The sequence below is a fragment of the Polyodon spathula genome, chromosome 4, assembly GCF_017654505.1.
Source record: "Polyodon spathula isolate WHYD16114869_AA chromosome 4, ASM1765450v1, whole genome shotgun sequence".
Taxonomy (NCBI): domain Eukaryota; kingdom Metazoa; phylum Chordata; class Actinopteri; order Acipenseriformes; family Polyodontidae; genus Polyodon; species Polyodon spathula.
In genome coordinates this window covers 72830734-72858332 of record NC_054537.1, presented here as the reverse complement: position 1 = coordinate 72858332, position 27599 = coordinate 72830734, and the positions used below count along the sequence as shown (strand labels likewise).

Here is a 27599-nt window from a genome sequence, read left to right as displayed (position 1 = left end):
TCACGCTATCCCCCTGTCTGGTCATTTGGGAAGGGATAAAACTAAAGCAAGGCTCATCACGGTTCTTCTGGCTGGGGCTGGATGGCGATGTCAAACGGTTTTGTGAGCGGTGTGGGGAATGTCAAAAGGCCAGCCCTAGAGCCGTTCCACGAGCCCCACTGGTGCCTTTGCCCCTAGTGGAAGCTCCGTTTGAGCGTATTGGGATGGACATAGTTGGGCCATTAGAGAGGAGCGCGGCAGGATACACCCACCTACTTGTCATTCTGGATTACGCTACGCCTTATCCAGAGGCTATTCCTCTCCGATCTATGTCCGCTAAGTCTGTTGCCAACAAGCTTGTAAAGGTTTTTTTTCCCGGGTGGGGATTCCCAAGGAGATACTAACCGATCAAGGCACCAATTTTATGTCCCGGCTAATCCGCGGAACATGTAAGCTTTTGGGAATTAAGACCATTAGGACCTCTGTGTTTCATTCTCAGCCCGACGGTCTGGTGGAACGCTTTAATAAGACCCTTAAGAGCATGTTGCGCAGGTTGATTTGTAGTGATGTGCGTTACTGGGACCAGCAGATTCCTCCCCTTCTCTTTGCGATCAGAGAGGTTCCCCAGGCTTCTACGGGGTTTTCACCATTCGAGCTGCTGTATGGGCGGAGACCCCGGGGCGTGCTCGATCTGGTCAGAGAGATGTGGGAGGAGCAGCAGGGCAATTTGACCAATACCGTCCAGTATGTGTTGGACCTGCGCAAGCGTCTTGAGTCTTTTGGGAAATGGATGCATGACAATTTGCAGCAGGCACAGCACAGATAGGAGACACAAAATATAACCGAGGAGCCCGGTTGCGTACATTTCAGCCGGGGGATAAGGTTCTTCTCTTATTACCCAGTTCTGAGTCGAAACTCTTGGCTAAGTGGCAAGGACCCTTTGAGGTTACATGCCAGGTTGGGAAGGTGGACTATGAGATCTGCCAGCCGGAGCGATGGAGAGAGAAACACATTTATCATACAAACCTCTTGAAGCCTTGGTTGCAGCCAGAGGCGGCGTTAGTGGCGCATGCAGGTGACGGCACGGACCTGGGACCTGATCTTTCTGTGTTGGCAAGAAAAGGATCGGTACAGATTGCTGAGAACTGACACCAACGCAGAAATGTCAGGGTCATGGTCTGGTGGCGGAGTTTCCTGACGTGTTCTCTTCCGTCTCGGAGCTGACTCTTGTAGCCCATCATCCCATTGATATTGAGCCAGGGGCGCTAGTTCACCAGAGGCCGTACCGTATACCTGAGCATAAAAGACAGGTAATAAAAGCGGAAATTGACGAAATGCTGAGACTGGGGGTAATAGAAGAGTCCCAAAGTGACTGGAACAGTCCGATCGTTTTAGTCTAAGCCAGACGGGTCAACTCGATTTTGCATTGATTTTAGACGAATCAATGAGAATTTGAAATTTGATGCTTATCCGATGCCCCAAGTAGATGAGTTGCTGGAGCCTCTAGGCACAGCTTATTTTATGACGACACTGGATTTAACGAAGGGGTACTGGCAGATACCCCTGACTCCGGAATCTAGAGAGAGGACGGTGTTTTCGACTCCTTTCAGGTTGTACCAATTTAGGACCATGCCCTTTGGGTTGCACGGAGCCCCCGCCACTTTCCAGCGGATGATGGATCGCATCTTGTGGCCCCATCAGCAGTACGCCGCTGCTTACATAGATGACGTGGTTATCCACAGTGAGGATTGGCCGAGTCATCTGTGTAAGGTGGCGGCGGTGCTGCAATCCTTGCGGGAGGCGGGGCTCACTGCTAACCTACAACCAAAACCCAGGTGCGCTCTTTCTTGGGACTAGCGGGTTATTATAGAAAGTTCATCCCGAACTTCGCTACGCTCGCTGCTCCCTTGACAGACCTCACCCGGAAGGCTGCCCCAAAAATGGTTCAATGGATGGAGTCGTGCCAGAGGGCCTTTCTTACCTTGAAGCGGAGGCTGTGTAGTAAGCCAGTGCTGTGCAGCCCGGATTTTGGTAAGAGGTTCACCCTGCAGACGGATGCATCAGAGACAGGTCTCTGGGCAGTGTTGTCTCAGGAGATTCGGGGAAGCGAGCACCTAGTCCTGTACATCAGCAGGAAGCTCCTTCCCTGCGAGAAAAATTATAGCACCATCGACAAGGAGTGTCTCGCCGTAAAATGGGCAGTCGAGTCACTCCGGTACTACCTCCTGGGGCGACACTTCACCCTGGTTACAGATCATGCCCCTTTAGCATGGCTTCACCGGATGAAAGATAGAATCACACGGTGGTACTTGGCCTTGCAGCCCTATGCCTACAGGGTAGTCCACCAAGCAGGAAAGCTGCATCAAAACGCAGACTTTTTCTCTCGGGAAGGCATGGGGGTGTAGGATTTTCGAATGAACCGGTGGTGTCATTCTGAGGGGAAGGATATGTAGCAGGGGGAGATCTGTGCTGACTCTGCTGGCGCGTACACAGGGCTGCAGGAAGAGGGCGGCAGTCGTCCAACAACCGCCTGTGAGTCATGGCAGTGACATGGGAAGGTGGGAAAGTGGGTGTGTGGACTTTCCCTCTCTCTGAATGGCTGAGAGGCGAGTCTTGGGAGATTGTTGGCCCTATAAAATAATGCTCCGCTGTTTCTTCAGCTCTGCCTTTTCAACGCGCCGAGAGTGCTGAAGCGCTGGTCGAGGACCGAGAACCAGTCGGGAGAAACCGACACTGAAACTGAGTGTGTCGGAGCGAGACAGTGAGAGCGGGGAACCCTTGGGCAGACCCCGGAGTATTGTAACTGAGCAGGCTAGTTAGTCGGCAGTGTAGGACAGTGATCCTGGTCGCACGGGTAGCGGCAACTGGGATATAGCTGTCAAGTGCAGCACCTTTTCTTTGCAGTTTTGTTACTGTTTTATTGTCCCTGTTTCTTTGTGCCTTCTGTTTTGAATTATTGTTTCAAAGCACCTGCAAGGGCGCCGGTATTGTGTACCATCGCTTGGTATGCCCGTGGTTGTTTACCAGCGTTGGTAAATCAAACCACGGACCCACAGCTCCATCTGCGGGATAAAAAGAAAAATAGCACCCTGAAATAAAACTGAGCACCTGTGCGGTGTTGCCAAATTCACCTGTCTGTCTCCTGTGTCAGTGAATTACCCACCACCATTCCACAGTGTGTTAAACTGCTGTAGATGTTTAAAGTAGTAGTTTTCTGCATGTAGTTCTTTTATGCTATAACCACTGAACAAATAGAGCTGAGCTTTTTAATTCAAATGGCTTTTCAACTGTACTTTGAGCCTCTATTCACAGGAAATGGCTTTTCAATAAGTGTTAAGTCTGTCCCATCCTAAGTGTTTTAATGTATTAAATTGATTTTTACTTGCATTAAACATTTGAGGTTTAATACTATGTGGACTATTTAAAGTACAACCACAAAGTACACAGGGGAATGCAGCACGTACACAGGACACATTGCAGTTTATAGGTACTGAATTTCATGTCTTCTAATCTGTGAACACAGTAGTGCTTCAGACATAATACAACTGCCACATGTGATTTCACCACAACCTGTAACAGAGGTACAGTATAGGGAAACATACAGTGTACAGTAGTTGAAATACAGTAGTATTGGCATAGCTGGTAGAATAGAGTACTAGTGTTGGACTGTGTGGGAAATTTGAGCACCAACTCTAACAAGCACTCTGGTTTTCAACCTTATGAGAATTGGGTGCTGGCTGCAAGTCAGATGATCATTAACTTAATTGCTACTCAACTTTCCAGTAGGTTTTACCTTGAAACATATAGCCTGAAAACCATTATACTAAACAAAATATGAGAAATTAAGTAGTGTTTTTTTTATTTATTTGGACATACAAGCATAACATAATTTGTATGGAACAGATTCAGGAAAATGTAATTGGCATACGCCATTTATGCAATTCCCTGCAATGTCTGAGGTTGCTTGCCATTAGGGATGGGCATTTGGAATTACTTCACTATTTGAGTACTCCCATGATATTATTAGCGTAATCTTGTGAATATCTACTGCGTGCACATTTATGTAAATTATCCTAACGCCAGCCATGATGTGTCTTATTAACCATGCCAGATTGTAATGGCTAAGGTTTGCCATTTCATACATGAGCCAACAACGAAAACAAGTGCAGTTTGAAAATAATTTATTAAACATGAGAACGGAGGATGACTTTGTGTCCTAAGTAACCATGCTACATTTAGGCTATTGCACAATGAAACCGTTTTTAATGAAACCGTCAAAAGTTAACATAAATCATTCAATAACTGAAATCTGAGCGAAAGACATACTTGGCGTAGGCCATGACACATTCTTTTACAAAAGTTTTAAAAAAAAGTTCACATAGCCTAAATATTTCTCTAGCAAATCAATAATTTTTGTTTAAAGAAACATGTGTGTCTACATTCTCAGGGGAGAGGCGAATGTGGAACCGATTTACAATTAGTCCCGCTGTGGAAAAGACCCTCTCCGCTGGAACTGAGGTTGCAGGCATTGATAGCTACTGCTTAGTCAGGCCACTGAGTTTGGTGTACTTGTTTTCGTTGATTTTCCACCATTGCAGTGGGTTTTGATTGGGTGGGGTGCATGACTCAGCAAAATATTGCTCAATCTCGTTCCGATCGGCAATGCAGTAATCCTCCCCAATCAGTGTGTTGAGTGCTGCGACGCTTGTTATGGGGGAGCTTGCTGTGGGCGTGGCATTGTGGCTTGTTTCTGTCTGGGCATCAGCTCTGGTGGTGTTCAGTTCAGGAACCCTGATGTGCAGTTCGGCCAGTCTCTGTTGGATGCTCAGTCGGAGTGCTGGCTCCACAAAACGGAGATGCTTATGCCTGGGATCTAGCGCAGAGGCACTACACATTCGAGTCATTAATTTGTTCAAAATATTTCCATACATCGATAGGCCTATGTCTGGTCGCCATTCTGTCTGTACAGCCAACCACGTGATTTCAGCATTAGCTAAAACAGTCCCTCCCCCAACTCTGAATAACACGCGATTGCAAAAACTGCATTAAAATGTATTGTTAATGTAAGCATTTATAATTTCATGGTCTATTTTTGTATTTCACAATACCACATTGACATCACGTTTTTTATGTTTTATTTTATGAAGCTTATTATCCAGCATATTGTTGTAAATCTTAAAAAAACAAAAAATAAAAAGATTACTCCATATGTTAACAAGTACTAACGTCCTTGGCGAGTACTCAGTATTAGAGTACTTGTGCCCATCCCTACTTGCCATCCTGCAACTGAAGCTGCTTTATTTTTTTTTTTTTTTTTTTTTAAGCCTTGTTTTGTTTGGCCCAGCAGATATTTTGCACAATGGTGTTTGCTACATTCAAAGACCATACTAAATACTTTCTGTGACCTTGGGAAATCAAATGACTATTTTCTGGCCCCATACAGTTGAAACAATCTATCACAGTAGCTCACGTGCAGTTGTCTTGTAATATAGGTACTTAGTTAGAGACTGGGACCCTGTGGTGCATGTGTGGGTCTGTGTCCCGTCATCCCCCCTCCCCCCTCCCAAAAAAAAAAGAATAAAACCAATCACGACAGTGGCCATTTTGCAGGTCTTTTGATCTTCTGGAGCTTGTAAGGAACTCCAGTCCTCTGGAATGCTACTGTGGTTTACCACAACAAGTATGGAGAGAGACAGACAGGCAGGCCAACAACAATAATTTCGAGGTTTATTTGCCCAGCAGCTACTATTTTGTCTTTTGAGGAATGTTTGTTTAGGAAACAAACATGCTGCAGTAAAACATAACGGAAGCAGTGCAATACTATGAAACTGAACCCGGAACAGTAAGTCATTGTCATTGAGCCTAAATGTTGTCAAAACACAGGAAGTCTTATAAGGTGGAACAGTGCATGTATGGTACAGTAGATCTGGTTTACAGTTTGGTAAACACTGTAAAAGATAAAAAAAAAAAAAAAGATTTTATAATTTGGACTGCACTCGTATTCCAAACGTGTTTCTTTAAAATCCAACCTGGCGAAACAGGATGGAAATTGTATCTGAAAGAATTCTGTACTTTGAGATTTTATGTTGTGATTTCCGGTTTTAAATTAAGCCCCTTTCACGCTGGCACTCCTACCTGGGTCTGGACCAGGGTTCTGGCTATTCGGGGTCACAATCCCAGATAGTGTGAAACCACGTACCTGGGTTGTACCCGGGTCCCAGTGACTCACCTCAGGATGTGTGTCGACGCGTTTTGACCCGGGTTGTCAGACCAAATGCATGACGGCTGCACATGAGCCGACGTGAAGTTTTCACTTCCGCAAGAAACATTTGTTTATTCTGTTTAACTGTATTTTTGTCGATTTGTACACAGCATGAGCCAGATTGCAGCAGTGATTTTAGAAACATTTGCTCCATTCAGCATCTGGGTCGATGGTTCAATCCAGGGAAGCTTGGATGGAAGCGTCTGTAACAGGCTGCTTCCAGGGCATTCATACGCGCATTGTATATCAATGAGAATCAAAACGATGAGGTTTTTTTTAAGTGTTTGAAGTTTAAATTTCAGTTTTCATTTGCTTGTTCAGCTACAAAAAACCACAAGTAAACTTCATGTTATTACTTTATGAAAATGTGTCTATGGCCTCTATTTAATATGAAGAAACAGCAAAATGCGATGAATGGGGAAAAAAAATAAAATAAAATGTGTTGTCAACTTTATGTACTATTTATTTCTGGAATAAACAAAACAGTGTTTAACTTGACCTGCTATTTGGCATCCTTTTATTTTTGGGTAGTTAATTCACCGGTGTAAAGCAAGACCTACACAACATATTCTTTACTCCTGGGATATTTTTCTACTTTAACATGTTATATAGTGTAACATCTTGTTGTAAAATAAAGGCACAAACAAGGGGCATGCACCCCTTCGCCCTGCTGCTGTGCTGTCTCTGCCTGCATTCTGAGTAAAGGCGTGGAGTGCTGTAGAAGCTACTCGGGTATGTGTTGTCCTCTGGCACTATGGATCAGGTAGCTTCGCTGTAAACCTGCAGCTTGAAAAAAGACGGCTTGGCACGTTTCGAGGCCACGTGTCTGTCGCCGTTTCCCTGAGTCGGCACGGGAGTTGCAGCGGTGAACTGGGATAAAAAATAATTGGCGACGACTAAATTAAAAATAAATAAATAAATAAATAAATAAAAAAATTTGAAAATAAGTACATTTGTTTTAGCTTTGACCTACATTTTCAGGTATTGTGTGGAACTTGTTTAAGATACTCATGCAATAATGACACAGAGGAAAAAAAAAAACTGACTGTACTGTAATTTTGGATTAAGGGATTGTCTACAAAATAGAAAAGGTGTTGAAAACATCAATATAGGTGGGGTGGCCTGATTGGGTGTTGTGAAATTCAATGATCTGTTGCTGTTTCAGTGCCCAGTATGTCAGTATGGCTACATTAACAGCCAAAATAGCCTTAATTTGTTATAGCCCTGGTTTCTCACTTTGTGAAAGAACACTTAAGTGATTAGATCTGCAGCCTGATGGGAGCCTTTGACACTTAATTGGCAACACACTCTATAATCAAACCATTTATTTTTTTTTGTTTTTTGTTTACAACAGAATACAGAAACAATCAACAAGTTTTGCCAACAAAGTTGTTGGGGAAATAATGCAGAATAACCTAATTCGGTTCTCTTTTAGAATGCCCCCTACTTTGATTAATACAGGAGCCTGGGGAAATGGTGGGGTTGTTCATCATTTAAACTTCTCTTGTAGCAGGACCACAAGGAAAAAAAAAAATTAAAGGATGTGCTTGTGCAGTTTTCTACAGGAATTCAATGTGTGCTGCTTTGTTTGTTATGCAAAGGCCATTGTCTGGCAGAGGCCAGGAAAAAACTGGAAACTTGAAAAGAGTGGAGTTCATTGAGTGCAGATCATCAATCATTATTGACAGGTCCTTTTTTAAGAAGCATTGTTCACCCATGGCGAGTGTGTTGGAGTAACCTGGTCCCCGGACCACCTGCTTCTTGGTGACCTTTTACCAGCTTGACCCCACATGTCAGCAATTTAAATCCTATCTCTGCTTTTCCATAGTGTCCAGATTTTCTCCTTTTGGCTATTTTGTGCCTGTAATCCACTTGCAGGCAAATTGGAAATTGTTTAAACTAGTTGTAACAGTATTCCAGTTTTCTTAGGTAAGTGAAGAAATCTTTTTTTTTTTTTTTTTTTTTTTTTTTACTCCAGATGTGTAATAATCATTGGAAGCTTACTTGTGCAATGTTGTAAATGTAAATCTAATAACACGTTTCAGTATTAAAATACTTTTTTTTTTTTTTTTTTTTATTTGCTATATATTTTATTAATCTGGTTGAAAATATAAACGACTCATCTCTGCTCTTAAATAATAACCTATGGTACATGTTTGTTTTTTTAGCAAAAGACCGATCATTTCCCAATTCTATTTGCCACCAGCTAAACAAAGTATGTATGTATGTATTTATTTATTTAATTTTATACATGAAAATATTTTAACAAACTACAGCACCACATAATTTTGAGCAAATAGATCTTAATACTGTTGTAGTATAATGTTCAGTATACAACTTTAAAAAAAAAAAAATTATTATTATGATTGTCTTTATAAAAAAGAAATGTCATTTGGCTTAGTAAAGTACTAACTACCAAATATTTAAATCATTCCATGAAAGGAAGTGTGTTTTGTTGGTTTTATTTTTGTGAATTATTTGATTTGGCATAGTACTGTATACCATGATACCAAATATTTAAATCATTCCATGAAAGTTACCACGTACTGTTTTAACGGTTACCACGGTATTTTAACGGTTGTCACACTGCAAATTTTATACTGTCCCATCCCTAATCCACAGTCCTGTAGCTACAGTATACCAAATCTGATCCTGAATCCAAACTACTTTTATTCTATAGTGTGATTTTATGCATGCAAGCATGGCAATTGACAGTATTTTTTATACAGTATTTGTGTGGATTGTAATTGCCGTAAGGATGTTCAATACTTAAGCTTTAAATCTTAGGCTGAAGACATTGTATTTTACCGGAGAATCTCTCCTGCTCTCATTTTCTCGAAGCGCAACTTAGACTGGAGTGCCAGCATAAGCCTGTTTTAAAGACCTCCCTGTCATCTTGCAGCCCATTTCTAATTTAATTTTTTTTATTTTGATGTGCTTTTTAGGGAATGTTGCTAAAAACGGTTCTCCTTTGCAATGTTTCTGCCAAAAACTGACATGAAAATATTTCCTTGACTTGAAAATATACAGATCTCTTAATAACTTTACCTGCCATCACCATATCCGCTGAGCAGGCATGTGCCAGGAGCAAGTGTCTACTGTAGTGAGCGCTCCAGTCATTGTTTACTACAGTAAAAGGTTTGTGGGGTGTATATTTTTGTGATGGATGATGTCAACATTACAGCATGTCAGTAGAGCAAAGATGTTTTGACCGAATTTACTGTACTCCTTTGTTTTGAAGTAGGAATCAAAATATTCTGACAATCCTAATCGAAATTCCTTTTGGATACAAATACCGTACCGCACACCCATGAGGATGTCTATGAAACAGCAGACACCTATTCTGTACATTTGTTAAATTGTAGCGTTCCTAGGGTTAAAATAGGAAATGTTTTGAAACCGTATGTTGCTTTTATTACTAGGCACTTGCAGTAATGTTCCAAGTAGCACACTGTACAGTAGGTTTGATGATGATCACTGAAACCTGAATAAACTAGGTTCCCAAGGGACAGAACATTTGTGACCACTTAGTTCAAGTGCCTCAATGCAAATTTGACTGTTCAATACATGTGTTTGTCTACTAGGCTTTGCCTGCATTAACAACATACTGTAAATGATTCCGTTTTTTACTTAAGTTCAACTCACTTTTGGTGTTTTGGATTAGCGCTGTGCCATAAAACATAGGTTTGGAAGTCTATAAAGTTGACTGTAAAGTAGATGGGTCATTTAAGGACAACGTGGGACACTTGGTCATTCAGTGTGACTCAGACTATTTCTAACATGACAACATGATAACATCAGGCATCCAGTTGTTTGCTTGCCAACAAGAAAATAAATAAATAAATAAAAATAAAAAATTGCACCATCTGTGCAAAATTAATTCTCTTAACAGAGTGCTTGCTTGACACAAGTGTGGCTTTGTCGCTGGGCATTAGCTTGTATTTATGAAAATAAACTCCTTCTCCGTAGCTGGTCTGCAAAGTTTTGCTGTCACCTTATTTTACTGAATGTTCAAACTAGTCAGAGAAATTGGGTCTTGCATAAGGCCGCCAGCATGTTCTCATTCAGTGTATTCCCTGTGGAGCCCTGTATTTATTATATTAGTGACTTTAAGTATTGCGTGAGGTCATGTTTGTGTATTTGGTGGAAGATTAGTAAAACCTTTTCTTATCCCCAGTCTTACTTGAAGCTCCAGTTGACCGCCAGCACTTTGGTGCATACAATATTGGCCTCTGCTACTGTAGCGTAGCTGGTCTTGAATGTGACCTTTTTTTAAGCAGCAGGATCAAGGTCTTCCCCAGTGATTTTAATGTAAGTGACCAGAGGCTAACAGAATGGCTTTTGCTTTGAATCCTGACAGCCAAGTAGCTAGGATTTTTGCCAAAATAGGGGTGACACAGAGGTCTTTATTTTAAGGATCAAGTTGGCGTAACAAAAAGCTATTCTGATTATTCTGCCAGAAGGTTAATCCTGTAGAGAAACCTGTTGACAGCATTTTTTATTCAAAAGCATCAAGTTACTGTACAAGTAAAATACATAGAAAAAAAAATTGTAAGTATCTTGGGGGTAAGTTTAATTTAATGCTGAAAGGTTTGTCTTCAGAATATCCTTTTTACTGTGTGCTTTTAGAGGAAACTGGTACAGGGGGTGTGCTCTGGTATTGATAGAAAAGCTTTTGCTATGTATGAGCAAACGGCTTGGCTTGTTTTGTTTAATATGCCTATCAAGTGTCATTTTGGTTTTTGTTGTGTTTTTTAAATTTATTTTTTATTTTTTCTAAGTTTTTTTTTTTTTTAAGTTTCATTTGCTGGCTCCTTCAGCTGCGTTGTCCCGCATGGTTATTGGTTGAGTCGTTTGCTGGAGGAGCTGGTTTCTGTGCTTGGCTGTCTTCAAATGTACAGGCAGACAGTTTGGGCCCCCCTCAAGCTGGCAGAGTGTGGGGTAACAAGTTACCCTAACCTCATGCAATTAGATAAGTGTGTGAGGGTGTGGGTCTTGGCAGACTAGCGCTGAGTACAGTAAATATGCATTGGACATGTGGATGTAAAAAGGTTGCGTGGCCAGTAAATTAAATCCGTAAAACACACAGAATGGCATTCTGTAGCAGACGCAGAGTGAAATGACAGCATATCTGGAAGCATGACTAGAACCTGTTTGCCTTGTTCAGACTAATCAGTTAACTTTGTGGCATGAGCTACTTACTCATTATCACTTCAGACACCTTAAACTGACAATGTGGAAGGCAGTAGACAAAGCTGTCAACTTGACTTCCATTCAAAAAACAAATCCTGAAAGTTACTACATAAACATACTGATGATTTGAAAAAAAAAAAGTGTGTGTGTGTTTATATATATATATGTATATATAATTGTACACACACACACACACACACACACACACACACATATACACACAGTACTGTGCAAAAGTTTTAGGCAGGTGTGAAAAAATGCTGTAAAGTAAGAATACTTTCAAAAATAGACATGTTAATAGTTTATATTTATCAATTAACAAAATGCAAAGTGAGTGAACAGAAGGAAAATCTACATCAAATCAATATTTGGTGTGACCACCCTTTGCCTTCAAAACAGCATCAGTTCTTCTAGGTACACTTGCACACAGTTTTTGAAGGAACTCAGCAGGTAGGTTGGTCCAAAATCTTTGAGAACTAACCACAGTTCTTCTGTGGATTTAGGCAGCCTCAGTTGCTTCTCTCTCTTCATGTAATCCCAGACAGACTCGATGATGTTGAGATCAGGATTCTGTGGGGGCCATACCATCACTTCCAGGACTACTTGTTCTTTATGCCGAAGATAGTTCTTAATGACTTTCGCTGTGTGTTTGGGGTTGTTGTCATACTGCAGAATAAATTTGGGGCCAATCAGATGCCTCCCTGATGGTATTGCATGATGGATAAGTGTCTGCCTGTACTGAGACCATTAATTCTGACCAAATCCCAAACTCTATTTGCAGAAATGCAGCCCCAAAGTTGCAAGGAACCTCCCCACCATGTTTCACTGTTGCCTGCAGACACTCATTTGTGTACCGCTCTCCAGCCCTTCGGCGAACAAACTGCCTTCTGCTACAGCCAGATATTTCAAATTTTGACTCATCAGTCCAGAGCACCTGCTGCCATTTTTCTGCACCCCAGTTCCTGTGTTTTCGTGCATAGTTTCACAAGATATCGTTACTCTATGTACTGTATACAGGGTACCAAGATGTAGTATTTAGTAAACAAGGGCTTTCAAGTTTTAAATGGCCAATAAATGTCCCACACCCAGCCATTTGTAATTTCTGGAAAATAAACAGGCCTAAATTGAGAAACCACTGCACTTGTTGAATGGCTTGCTTATTTATTAGACTGTTTACTGTATTTGAGAATTGGGTGGTTATATATGGTGGTAAGGGTTATTACCAATATATTTTGTCAGCAAGTGAACTTTGTCATTTAGAATGAGCTACAAATGTCCTGCAAAGCAGCGCAGGTTTACGTTTTTTCTTTTTTTTTGGTAGGCCAGAGTAACCGTAGTCGGTCAAATTAGGAATGTACTGTAGCTTGCCAACACCCTTATTTTCTTCCAGTAGCCTCATGGAAACAAGAGGATCCTATCCAATTACAAGTCTAAAGTTTAGATAAATAAACTTTTTATATGATGATGCTTCTTAAATTAAATCCATATTTGACATGTTATATTCTTTGTTCTTGTGTTTACAATATTAAAGTTCTGAAATCCTGTTCAGTTTATTTGTTTCGGCCTTTTCATCCAGATCTTGAAAGTGTCAAATAAATACATGAATGTCAGAATAAAGATGTGTGCAACACCATTTGCACTGTCTGTCTTCCTGTTTTGTCTCTCTGCCTATGAACTTTTATTGAGCTACCGAGAGGCCCCAAGCAACCACATGTTTAAGAGTGGAGCCAGCTTTATTAACAATAAAAAATGCACACTGGTTCTGACTGCCGTATTGTTTTTGAATAATCTTAATCCTGAATGCAGTCTGATGTCCACCTTGATTTATACATGGATATTTTTTCAGTATTTGTATTAAATTACGAGGAATGAGCTATACTCTTATTTATTTATGTATTTATTTCTTTATTCATTTATTGAATTGTTAAATGTATTCAAGGAATGAAGCTGAGTGGATGGTAAATGATGGTCTGTAACACTGACATTGGTTGCCATCAAGACCTCTGTTACAGTAACTCCTTTCAAATGAAGATTAAAAGACAGCTCTAAAATAGTTTAACTCAGAGCCTTGTTTATTATTATTTGACAGGATTTCCACTGTACTGTACAGTAGTTGCAACTACTGTCAGATTTCAGCTTTAGAATCCTGAAGCATCATGCTTATACTGGAGGATGGAGATTTATTGTACTGTGGACTTGGTTAGAGGATCAGATTGAATAAGCCTTCACAAAACAGGGAACTACAGTAGTTGCAATCTTTACCTGACCATCAAAGAATAGAGTAAATACGACATGGCCTCCATTTCTGTACTGTCAGTAAGAGCTCACATGTGGAAGCCAGCATCTTCTTCCAGTTAAGTACTGTTGTAATTGAGAAATTGCTGTGTGCTTCCTGCCTGGTTCCTGAGAGGACAGATCTGCCACAGGAATTCCACTTATCATTAATTACCAGATCTGATGCTGGCTGACTTTTGGTATTCTGATATTTAGTGGTCTCCTGTAAAATATCCTTCCAGGCTGCAGTGCATGGAGAAGAGGGAAGGAATTATAGTTTGCTGCTGGCGATAGAGCTGTGGTTTATTATGTATTGTGCATGCTGTTGATCAAGTGTGCTTGATATGTGACGGTGTATTGCTGTATTTAGCTTAGGGCGCTTCCCTTTAATGAAGTTGCCATAGATAAACATGTGGAACAAGAGTTTGTTATAGCCATATGTTTTGTAATCTTCCAGTAAGAGGTAATGTTAATTGAGTCTTTTCTGATAATAGTTTAGGAAAATAATGACAATAAGCAATATCATAGTTTAACGATTTTTTTTTTTTTTTTTTATGAAGACGGTATTCATGCAGGTTAAACAATTACGTATAAATGAGAACGCAAAATTATGTTTTTGTAAAAGTATGAATGTTAAATAGTTTATTTGTGTATAAAATGATTCCAGGTACAAATGTTTGAATAATGAATCCTGTTTGGAGTAGGCTTGGCTGGAGATTTATTTCATTTTATTTTATTTTATTTTATTCTATTTATTTATTTAATGCTGTGTCTTTCCTAAGGAGAAGAGAGAGGATTATTATATCATTCAGCGTATTTACAACCTGTTAGTCGGTGGTCATCAGTTCACGTTGTAATTTATGTGCAGTATTCAGTGCAGAATAAATATTTACCACGTTGTTGTTTTCCTGCGTTCTAAGAACTCCAGGTTATTGTGGGTGGTGGTAAGCTCAGACCATCGCGCCGTTGGTTACATTGTACGCACTGTTTTGCTGGAGCAGCATTAGATAAATATATTCTACTCTAGGTTAGGTTGCCTTTTAATGATGATGCTCGAGCAACACCGCTACAGTGCAGTAATGCCAGCACTTTATATATGCCACAGTATATTATGGCTGCAGCTTGGTTCTGGGGGTGAAAGATTACACCACACTCTACATTTCCCTTTTACTGACTCTCAGTAGTACTCCATCTGACGTCCTCAGCTGCACCTTAACTAGATGTGCCAAGCCTTTCCCTGGAAACAATAAGACAGAGCAACGAAAAGCACTTTATCGTTTTGGGTGTTGTCTTTTATAACACGTGCCTGGCCATGGCACCCTTCTTTTTATTTTTGTCCTACTCTGCGGCAACAATTAAACAACAGTTGAAAATGCTTATGTATTGAAGGTGTGGATCCTTTCATTTCTGGAGCTGGCAGAGTGTGTAAATATTGGGCAACACAAACGTAATCTGGATAATGCCGTATGTTGTATGGTTGACTACTGAATCCTGTCTATAGTACTTGCCTGTGTTAAGTCCTGGTATTTTCTTCTCATGACATCTTGGGGCTGCACACCAAATTTCACCACCCTCTCATAGATAGTTTTGTTATGCAGTTTTCTGAAATGCTTTATGATCTATGTGTAAAAACATAGGCTGATGTTACAATACCACATCTCTGGCAGTCACATAAAGAGCTTTGGTGGTGGTATGAATTCTTTCTCCAGACTACCCCTTGCTGTAAATTAGAGTTGGTACACATTAATCTAATTCTCTGTTTAATAGAATGCAGCTACATTAGTACTCTCTGATGTATGACTATAACACGTTCAAAAGCTAGTTTGAAGGGCGTCAGTAGCTGGTGGGTGAAATGTACTGTATTCTCACAGGCTAAAAGCAGGTTCAGAAAGGTGGAGCTTTTTAGGAAAGTTAGGCCGGCTTACCATAATATTTTGACAGTAGTAGACGGCTTTCGCCGACCGGCTAATTTGACTTCTGTGGAAAAGGGCAGGATTGTTGGTTGGAGCAAACCATTTTTAGACACTCTTTTCTGCAGCCAGTGCTGTGCAGCAGCAAACACATGGTTTCATTCCATTGTCTTATAAGTACTGTACCTGCAATGTTCTCGGACTGGCAAATGGAGAAATGGGGGGAATTTAAATTGCCAAGGTATTCTGAAGCCAGCTAGTAGTCGCTAGGCCTAGATTTGTAAATGTGGGAGTGTTTTTACAGTAACGTGCCACACCCCATTGTAAAGTAAAACTTTGTCCAGCTGCTAACGTGCATCAATCCATCTTGCTTGTGGCGATACATTTTCCCCATTGCATTTTTGCAGCATTATCATTTTCGTTGAGCCTGACGGACGATAGACATTCCTTTCATTTCTTGTAATATTTCTTTGTGATTTATTAACTTAATTTTAAAAAAAAATGTTATTGTGTGATGGTTCTGAATTACATTAGTGATCTGTCATTTTAGACATCTTGTATTTAATTTTGACTCCAGCTTGTTATGTGGATTCGCATGTTCTGCTGAGCATTCAAAGCCTTTTTTAGACAATAAACAGAGTACTCTTGCTCAAAAGAGATTTTATGTTTGAAGTATATATTGTAAAAGTAAAAATGTTTGTTAATTTTGTTGCAAAACCTCCGGACTGGATTTAATTTGGTCCCATTAGTTTTCCTTGCAAGCAGACCATCACTCTGCTGTGCATAGGTCTTTTCACATGGAAGAACTTCCCCAATTAAAGTCCAGCTGTAGTTTTAAACTTCAGTATGTGGGAAACAAGAAAAAGCCTAATGTTGAAAAAGAAGTCATTTAAACAGTGTACTGGAAAAATCTACAACTATAAACACTAATGCTTGCAAGTCACTAACCCACTGTAGCCTGGCATGACTTTAATCCATATTTTTCTAAGTAGGTTAGTGCTGCAGACCAGAACTGCTATACACACACATCTATGGGGGGGCGAGAATACAAACACCTGGATTCTGTTTATAGAGAAGCCTGTCACTTAAATAGGCAAGCATAAACTGGAATGAGAGAAAGTGCGTGTGTGTGTATATATATATATATATATATATATATATATATATATATATATATATATATATATATATATATATATATATATATATATAATGTGTGTGTGTGTATATGTTTGTGTAGGTACAGCAAGGTATTTTTATTACTGTACTGTCTTTTTTAAAATGTTGTATTTTATTCTTTTTTTTTTTTTTAGCCCTCTGGTACTACACACTTTAATTGATAAGTGCACCTTGTTAAGTCGTTGCTTGTAAGTGCTGTAATACATGGGAACATGGCAGACCTTTGACGTTCCAAAAAGCTGGAATGGTCATCCTCTTGCCCTTTGGCGGCCTGCTGTATTAACATCCTTCAGAAAGCGTCTGGGCTCTGTTCCTGCCTGCTTCCTCGCACCAGGGCCTTTTAAACATACTGTAGTAATGACACAAGGCAGGCAGCACTGTGATGTCCTGCAAGGGAGAAGGAGGAGGGGAGGATATGAGGGGTCTGCTTTCTGGGGAAGTCCCAGCAAAGCTTTTGGAAGTGTGCCAAGGTTATTACATCACAATACATTGTTCACCGAAATCTGCCTCCTGCTCTTGTCATCCTGTTTAGACAATGGTGTAATATGCCACCCCCACCCCCACTCTTTAAATGACCAGAACTGTGAACAAACTGTGGAACAGTGTATACAGTCCAGTTTATATTGGAGTAGTTAAAGCTTTACGGAAAAGAGAGATTTTTCTTAAAGAAATTACACTGCATTACCTGAGGCCCAAGTATTTCTATGCGTTCTGCTTTCACCATTCTTATTGGAAAGTTTAAGAAATAAATGTCTTCCCCACAGAAGCTGACCATGTTTTAGTACAAAACTCTACACTACATTTACAGTACTGTATTTCATTATGGTAATGTCTTAAATGACCATTCCTGCTTCTTTGGCTGAAGAGATACGGTATCAGCTCATCATCTAACTAGGGAAGCTGCTGCAATGTAACCAAGTCTGTTGCATTTGGGATTAGGTGCAGCTGCTAAAGAAGACACAACTGACAGTAAAAACCTGTTAGTGTTGACTCACTTGACACTTTATCTAGGCACCCTTTTATCTGGTGAAAGACAAGATAGTTAATAAGCTTTTTTCACTTTTTTGCTTATTTTTTTAAAATTAATATTTGACCTTTTTTGCTGCATTTCAGCTCTTAAGTAGTTTTATTAAGTTTTCGGGGCATTTTGTTAATGACACATTGTCAACACAAACCAGAGTTTTTTTTTTTTTTTTTTTTTAAATTTTTTACAGCTCTGTGTTTTTTGGTGTTTTTATTCTTAATTTCTTGAATGCAACTGTCTGTTTTTAAGCAACATTTTTACACAACAGTGTGTAAAGCATGTGTTTGTTGCATGAAACTTGGTGTTAATTGTATTTTGCTGCTATTCATACAGCACCTCTATACTTCCAGGCATTTATATTGGATTAGGCTTAGCCAGTCCCAGCTCTGGGTAAAATATTAACTGATACGCTTGTCAGTATGTGTTAATTATAATTATTGGAAATGGAATATACAGTTGTAAAGTATAGGCTAATACAAATGATGTATTACTCCTTTATTAAACTGCTCTGCCCCACAGTCGATTAAAAACAAACAGAAAAAAAAGTGATTTACTTCAGTAGACGCCCTTGTTATGCAAGATAACCTCAGTTTTACACCATTGGAGGGTGGTGGCAAAAGTTTAAGACGGTGTAAGATGTGTTTTTCTAGAGGTTGTAAAGGATTTTGGAAGGGTGTTCTTTAAAACCAACTGGACAATGCGATTCAGCTATTTTGAAGTAGAGTGCCCTCAGGAACTATGGAAGAATGCGATTTTTGAATGATTGTGAGTAACAAGGTACTGTGTTTATTTTTTAATGCTATATTAGTTAGCACGCTGGAGTTATTCTTCTTATCTTCTTCTTCTTAATACATACTTTGTTCCCAGACACACCACTTGCTAGTTTTAAATCCTAATTATGGAACAATTTGCTTGTTAGGCATGAATTTAAACCCTTTGAATTGAGGAAACTTATTTTTCTATCCAATCATTGGACCATCCACCCTTTACTAATGTGATATGGAAGCCTTGTTGCTAAGTAGTATAGGCCTCTTCTGTAAGCATTAACCCATGTTTGATATCCAAGGGGAGCTCTGAAGAGAAACAACTAGTTTAGTGAATTGGAGTCTTCCTGCTTGGCCACAGCACAACATTTCAGGAATTCAAGGTCAAAATAGTATACAGTAGCTAATGACCGAGAAACCCATGTTGACCACAGCCGTGTGTTGTATTTGCTGCTATAGCACAGGAAACGAGAGAGTGAGAGGAACACGGGACAGAGCTGGGTTAGATTTAGTTTGATCACCAGAATAGCCTGCTGCACTTAAATTAATTGCCAAGATATTTTTCATTGCATTTTGAAATGTAGGCTACATGGTTAAATAGTTTAAGGATATCTTGGAGGGATGCATGGAAGTTCATCCATCAGTAGTACTGTTTGTAGTCCCTTTGACTTGTACAAGTTTATTTTAAAGTTCTCCACTTGCTGGAAACAGATGCTTTCATGTCATTTAGTTACTTAAGCGACTTTTCATGAATGGCATTGACATGCAGGGTCAGAAATGAATTCTACCTGTTTGCGTACTGCTATGAATGTGATATAATTGTACTACTGTGTATAGAAACTTCAAAAGTAAGTCTGTGTGCTGCACACAGCCTGTTTCATTTTGTACCTTTTACTCAAGTTCTTTCCTTGCTTTTGTTTGTGCAGGATGACAGCGATGGTATTCCTTGGTCAGAGGAGAGGGTGGTACGCAAGGTCCTTTACTTGTCTCTGAAGGAGTTTAAGAATGCACAGAAGAGGCAGCAGGGTGATGGGGAAAGAACCAAAAACGCAATTGGTGAGTAGTATTGTGGTGACTTTGATGCATTTTTCTGAGATTTCACTGTGTCATCCTCTTATTGGCATAGACTGGAGGGATATGGCACATTTGCTATGTCGTTTTGACCATTTCAGATTCAGACATTGTAGTTGTTCCAAATACCAAAGTCTGGCTTCTGTCCAGGTTTTAGGAGCAAGTGGTGTAGTTCTACCAAGACAATTATTATTTGTGCATTTGTATTTATTTATTTCTGTATTTATGTATTTATTTTAAGCAACTGCAGCCTCATATATGCGGTTCAATTTTTAGGTGTTTTTGTAAGAGTAAACATATTTGAACTGGTGAATCACAGCGAAATAGTCAATTTGCACTTAATAATAACTAATTACCACTATACTCTGTAAATAGCATCAACTGTTGAAAGGTTTTGCTTATCCAGTACTAATTGCATCCTGATTTTTGAGCATGAACTGGATACACTGCTATGTTTTTAGAAGGTTTTTTTTTTTTTTTTCTGGTGAACAATCCTGGAGTAAAAGTTGAAAAAATAAAATACCATATGTTTGTAGAAATAAAATAAAATCAAAACTATCAGGAATATGTTGATAAAATGCTGTGATATAGACACCATGGGATACAGCAAGGTGAAGTAATTGTTTATTGTGATCACTGCAGGGAGTTCTGTAACCTTTTTAACTTGCAGCTCAGGTTTAAGGCCAGGTAGTACTACCACTGCAGCTACCATGACTGTGAACTTGACCTCTTAGTAATTTGCATGGATTTTAATTCATATAGTATCTACTTATTGGTCATACAAAGCTACTGTAGTATCTACAGTATAGAGTTGGATTAGTTGTTGTTAATAAATAAAAGCCAGTGCTTTCTTTTTTGTTGTAAGAATACAATGCATAACCTTGCCCCAATTTGTTTACTACAGTATTAGTTACTGTACACATGAAATAATGACATCTCATTTAAGTCCGCAAACATTTTACATGTTCGTGTCTGTTATAGCCAACAACCATTATTGGGGCTTTAGTTAACTATACAAATCTACATTGTTGTACCCATTTAATGCATTTTATATTGGTCTGTGCGTCAAATTTTGTGTCACACAACAACAACCTTGCCTTGAGCATGTGTCTGTCTTAACTCTTCCATCTCTTCAGATAATTGCTGATCACAGCTTGCCAGATCCCACTGATTTTCTAGCTCCTGAAGTTCACATGCCACCAAGCGCATTTAATAAGCAAATGGCAGTGTACGTTTTTGACGCACTCCTATTAAAAGCTGTTTTCTAGTCTACGCAGCTTTTTTCCCCTACTTGTCTTGGTGGTTTAATTTCACATCGATTTGGGTACTCATTTTTCCCAGCCATGATTTTTCTCTTTTCACTCCCTCCCTCCCTCCCTGCATGTGTTTTTCAAATTGCATTACTTGCACAGCAGGAAAGGGCTTCTTCCCTTTTCAGCTCACAGGCGTCACGTACTCCATTTCTAATACCTTCACAATCCGGCTTCACCGGGAGAGTTGTTTCACCTGGAGCCAAAATCAGAGGTGGCATGGAAGATCAGAGAAGGGGTGCGTCTCAAGGCCCATAAACAGTGATAAGATTGGCTTAGTGTCAGGCTGGATGGGAATAATAATGCCAGTATTTATTTTTTTTTTTTCCAGCCAGCCAGCCTTGTTTGTGGGGGGTGTGCCTACTAACCATCTACACGTGGTCCTTAAAGGGTTAAATGGCCCTCTTAGATATTTTGTCTGGTGCGCAAGATTTTTGTGTCACACCAAAGTTCACGCTGATTTGCCAGATCGTGATAGGGGGGTTCGTCTTGAACCACTAGCCATCTCTTCAGGATAATTAATGAGTCACAATTGCCGTAATACTGGTAGTTTTTGAACATGTTTCTAGCAACTCCGAATTCGAAAGGTGTTTCATGCCGACCAGCCGATTAAATAAACAAAAATTGGGCTTTGATTTTTGGACGTTTTTTTTGGAGCTGGTTTTTCTAGTCAGCCATCTTTTTTTCCCCTACTCGTGGTGGGTGGTTTTAATTTCACAATAAAATGAAAATATTATATATATATATATTATATATAGATATATATATATTATTTCAAATTGCATTACTTGCACAGCAGGAAAGGGCTTTTATCTTTTTCCCTTTTTGCGAGCTCTAAAACAGGTCGTCACGACTTTATTTAAATTTCTAACTACCTTCATGAAATCCCGGCTTGGGGTAAGGGTTATATTTTTCAATTGAGCCAAAATCAGAGTGCATGGAAACGGACGTCCAGAGTGCCCCTATGATAAGATTGGCTTAGTGGTCAGCTGGATTAGGATGGGAATAAATGCCAGTATTTATGTTTTTTTTTTTTTTGTTCCACCAGCCAGCCTTGTGGGTTAAATTTAAATGAAAACTTTTATATATTATATATATATATATATATATATATATATATATATATATATGAGTACTAAATATATAATAATAATGGACCTAATTCACCCCTATCTATGCCATGGGGGAGACCTTTCCTGTTGAAATCTCTCTAAATTAGTTTACTCTGAGGGATTTATAGTACCTTTTCTCCACGAAGCCAGAAAGGCTTGATCATTTTTATAGACTTTTTTTTTTTTTTGTGTTTGCAAAACACAATTAACATGATTAAAGTTTGATTTTCAAGTGGAATTCTGAATACATACTGAAATTAAGATACATGAATGTTTATTATTTGCTTAACACCAGTGACACTCCTGAACAGGAGAATCAAGAAAATTGCCTATAAGCTTGGTCTCTTGATCAATAGTTTCATAGCATTGACATTTTTTTCATGTTTTCAGAGTATGGGCTCCTTTTTTTTATCTTCTTGCAGTTTTCACATTGACTGGGCGTAATTCTAATCAGGCAGCAGATGACGTAATGGGGATCCTGTCCCATTTCTCAGTCAATACAACACCAAGCTCTCTGTCACATAAAGGTTACAGTGCTGACAAAGCAATTGCACCTTCTACTGCTGCAGGGTCCAAGACTGGTGTCTAAAACATAGAGCTGTAAATCTGGTTCTGGGAATCGCAATAAGATGCGTGCGACCTCCAATGCAGATGCTTCCCCACACCATAAGTGAGTCCCCTCCAAAACGGTCATATTGAACAGTGTTGAATTTAACAAATAGTTCTCCTCGGACTTGAACAAGTCAGTCATTTGTGATTTTGTCAGTGAACAAAGCAGGTGCCAAAGACGGAGCTGCCAGTTCAGCTCAGTAATCGCTGCTTTCTTTAGGGGTCAGTTAAGCAGTGGTTGCTGTTCGTTTTTTGTGTTTTTATCACAGTTTGGCCACTTAAGTTGACTACAGTTGCTGTCCTAAAGTGGATTTTGAGACCATGTGCAATGCACTGGCAATTATTTAGTGCCATAGTGTACATATTGGCCATTTGCATGGCGTGGTTTACCTAAATGTGGCCTTCCCAGTTCGGTTGGCAAAACTGGTAAATCCGAACTAGGTAAAACTTAGTCAGTTTGGTCTTTCAATGAAGACATTGATAAATAAATCTGTCTTTTTTTAAAAGAAAAAAATATTGTTTTTCAATCCTGTTAATTAGGGGCTTATCCGAGCTAAAAAAAAATAAATAAATAAAAAAATCTCGGCAAATAACGTGTGTTAGTCAATCCTGAAAATTTCCTGTTGTTGGTTTTGGATATGTCCACTCAGTCATTGCATCACATCAGCGCAGCTAGTCAGAAAAGACTAAATCTTATTGTTAAAACCTGTTGTATATTAACGGGCTTCATTGTGTTCCAGTGAAAATCAAGTCAAATAAGTACTCAAAGGAGAGTGATTTAGTACAGTATTTTGTGAGCCCTTGAAAAATAAAGGTTGAAAAGGACTAATCTCAACTAGCAGGCCTCTTCAGGCTTTGCCCATTTTTAGGTGATTTTTTAATTTTTATTGTCAACCTGTTTGCAGTCTAGGCTAGGCTCAGCAGAAATGTGTTGTTGCCTCCTGTGTTGCAAGAAACCTTCATTAGCCTATTGTTGATCCTGAGTTTTTGTGTAATTGGTAGTTGGGTTTTAATATTGGGCAATTACTCAGTGCCATGCTGTTTGTGCTGCTTAGCAACTGCTGCAGTAGCAACGAGGCAGTGTTTGTTGCTCTAAAAATAGTGGAACTCATGGAAACATCTTGAATGCTGTAAATACAAGACATTCCAAATCATATTTGAAGATGTAGCGTTGCAAAGACTTAGTTTCTGTGGTATTGGCTGATACTTGGGGCATAATTATAGGATTTTTAAATCTCTCTTAAGCAGATGGGACCTTGTTTACACTGAAATGCACACCTTATGAATAGACAAGGAACATGCTACTTAGAAGGATTCACGTTTTTTACATTGGGCCGCAGCAAGAAACAAATATATTTGTAAAGTCCTTATCAATGAGAGTAGTTGAAACACTTGTCAAATTTTACTAGTTTTCTTTTTGGAAATTCTGAAAGAACGTTTTGTATTTTTGAAGTACTTGCCCAAAAGGACCATGTTTTAGAAGAGGCTGATGCGCCACATACTGCTACCCGCATTTTGCAAGTTAATTTGCTGAACCGTTTTAGACAATTGCCCTTCAACATTTATCATGCCATACTGTAGAACAGAAGAAAACGTGACAATGTAACACTACCTTCCTTGTGAGTACAGTACTTTTTTTTTATTCTGTGTAGTATAGCAATATTTTTTTTTAAATGTTAACTGTGAAATGTATACCAATCTAATGTCATAAAAAAAAAATGACAGTACTCTTGTGAGCTCATCTTGCTTGTGACCCGTAAGTGATTTGAACGTCACAAATGAAAGCCAAGTGCATGAGCTTACTGCACCCCATCCCACACAGCATTCTTCTCTTTCTGTCCATCTCACACACTTCCACAGAGCGATAAGCTTCTAATGCACTGATTCTGTAAGGCAACAGTGGCCTTGACTAAATCAATTAGTGAATATTACTGTTTAGTTTCTTACAGATATATATATATTTTAAAAAATAATCATAAATTGGGTCATAGAATACATTTTTTTTTTTTTTTTTTTTTTTTTTTTTAAATATGCATTATTTTCTAGAATTAAACTCGGTTAGCAGCCTATACAGTAATATTTGAATAATTCAGAGTCAGGCTTAAATGGGTCTGTTTCACAAGATCAAAGTGGTGTCATCCTGTAGTCACTCCCATACTGTACAGGCACCTCTGCAGTCTCTACTGTGTTGACATGATGCAGGAGTGTATCATGTATTGGGGGGAGGGGGTGTTACACCTTTTGCTTATAAACCAGTGACTGCTGAAGTTATTCATGTTGTTATTAAAGCCACTTTCTCTGCAGTAACTACATTTGTTACTCCAGGCTTGTTCTAATGGGCTATATTTGGCCTGCTGCATGTTCCTTGGAGCTCTGTAGAGGACAGACAGGAACATGACCTAGGTGATTTGACTAGTTAAACATACATCAATCTGCTTAAAGGCTGAAAGGACACATTGTGTGAAGCAGCGTCGTTTTTACTGAATTGGTCTCGGAGGAGTTGGGGCAGAAGTTTAGCAGTAACGTACTTGTGTGTCATTCTTTTTTTTTTAAAGTGGTTACAGCAAGTTGTAGCAAAAAAAAATGTAATATGATGCCTGACCAGGAGATTACCTGTAGTATTGTGCAGCATGACTTTGTGTACTAGAGTCTTCAAATAAAGAAGCTGTAGTATTGGTAATATAGTGAACTGTTTAAAAAAAAAAAATAATAATAATAATAAGTCTTTTATATGTTTTACTAACAAAATCATTGTTTGTGTAACAGGTTCCTTGGCTAATGGGAAGTTAAACGGATTAGGACCAAAATCATCAGGAAACGGGAAAGAAGATGGTTCCCAGGTGTCCTCTCACACGAACGACTGTGGTTCAACAGACTCAGAGGAGGGGCCAGTTAAAAAGAGGTCAATCTGTTACTTAATTTACAGTACAATATGTCTGCTTTCCCAGGAAGATGGAAAGCAAATAACCCTTATTCATTTGAATTGCAAGGGGGAATAATTTAATAAGATACAATAATCTGGTTTGTGTGTCTCGTGGGGCAGATTTGACCATAGCTTTTATATATCTTTAATTCAGTTCTGATTTGCAAGTGTTTAACTAAGTGGTCCTGGGGTCCTCATAAAATGTCATGCTTTCAGTAATGAGAACGTTTTCTAAAGAATAACCTGAGGCCAAGGTGGACTGCTTATGGCTGCTGACTGAGCCAACATTGTTCTGGCAGTGAAAAGAAAGTTTGTGTATGTTGCCACTGTAGGTTTCATGGTTGCTGTGAGGACCAATTAACTCTGAGTTGGAATAGTGTTGAAAAGCATTTCATAATTGCCCTATTATGTTTATGGTACTCTGTGCAGAGTCTGTAGACATTTTTTTTTTCTTTTCATAAGGAATAGGACACCGTTTTCAGGACCCCTTCAATTCTCCCCATTTATGAATATACAGTATATAATTATTACTTTGGCTCTGTTTTCCTTTTTAAAGTCTTTCTTTTAAAGACGAAGCAAAACCACATCAGAAAAGGTTTTTAATGAGGATAGAAGCGAGTATCCCACAATAAGAGCCCCAAGTTACTGTCATTTTGCTGACATTTTTTGAAAGCATCTGCAGCTGTGTAAATATTATGAGTCTGAGCTGGAGCACACAAGATGCTGCACATAATAAAGAATCAGTCAAAGTTTCCAGTAAAACTGACAAGCAGCAACAAAACCTGTGTAATAACAATCGGGATGGGGTCGACTCCATCGGCTTGGGGTTAATTGGCATTTTTAGAAACCCCAAATCTTTTCTTGTTCGGCTTGGGGTTGTCTTGTGAATGACCCCATAGTGACGCAGACAGTTCACTTTACCCGAAGGTGATCTGATACCAGAAGAAGATCCACTCACAGCCTGTTACACATATGCTCTGTAATTATGAAGACTGTGTTTGTGAAGGTGCTTCATGCAGAGCTGATAGAAGTTGAAACTGCAGCACTGTTTTAAGGTTTTCAAAAGCCAGCCAGTCACTCTTTCTACCTGAGGATATTCTTATTTGTTTAAAAAAGGGGTGGGGAATGTTGTTGTTAAGGAGACTGTTGTATGAGGAGTATAGGTGCCAGGAGATCTTGGCTTCACACCGCAGCTAATTAGCCCCTGCTGTGTGTGCATATCCCAGGCAACAGAGATATGGGGTTCTGTTCAATTAATCTAAACAGTGGTGGATCTAAATTAATAAACGACCCAATGTCATGAAAATCAAACATTCAACAGTATGTGTTAGCTTCTTTAGTTTATTGCTTTAACTAGAGTGTCACATAGGAGGTTATTTTTAGTTTTATTACTGTACACTGTTCGAGAGAGCCAGACTGGATGGAAATTTTAGAAGTGGTTTGAAAACAGCAAATCAAACGTGTGTGTGTGTGCCTATATATATATATATATATATATATATATATATATATATATATATATATATATATATATATATATGTAAAAAAAATGATGTAAAGCTGGTACATTCGTATCTCAGAGAAACTGGAGAGGAATGGGAAATTTAAAACAAGGTAAAGGCAATCATCCAAATAGTGGTTGGAAATTCTGGCCTGCGATTTGGTAAAAACCTCATCATAGGAGGAAAAAAAGATAGACTTTACACCACTTGGAAGTAGTCTACAGTAGTCTGTTATGTGAGTAGTTCACATCACTGTCAGTCCCGCCCCTTTTTCAAAGAAACGCCCCACACCTCCACTCAAACAACATAAAATGGCTGAATGAAAAAACTGCTGAATGGCGATTCTGTGACTTAACAGAAAATTAATTACAAAACATACTGCAAAAGAGAGAAAAAAAAAACTTATGGTATGAACTTCCAAAACATTTTCTGTTATTTACTGTAAAGCCATGAATGTTTGCGACCATAATATTTGTCGAATCACACC

At 39.1% G+C, this 27599-nt stretch overlaps 1 protein-coding gene across 2 annotated transcripts in view; it reads left to right on the top strand.

Moving 5' to 3' along the window:
• Window positions 1-27599, top strand: part of LOC121314829 (protein Jumonji-like) — a 153274-nt gene that overhangs the window by 55428 nt on the left and 70247 nt on the right. For both annotated transcript variants that reach the window (XM_041248535.1, XM_041248534.1), the window contains exons 2-3: window positions 19512-19641; window positions 25454-25589. In XM_041248535.1, coding sequence (XP_041104469.1) covers window positions 19512-19641; window positions 25454-25589 — 266 coding nt within the window. The remainder of the gene's footprint in view (window positions 1-19511; window positions 19642-25453; window positions 25590-27599) is intronic.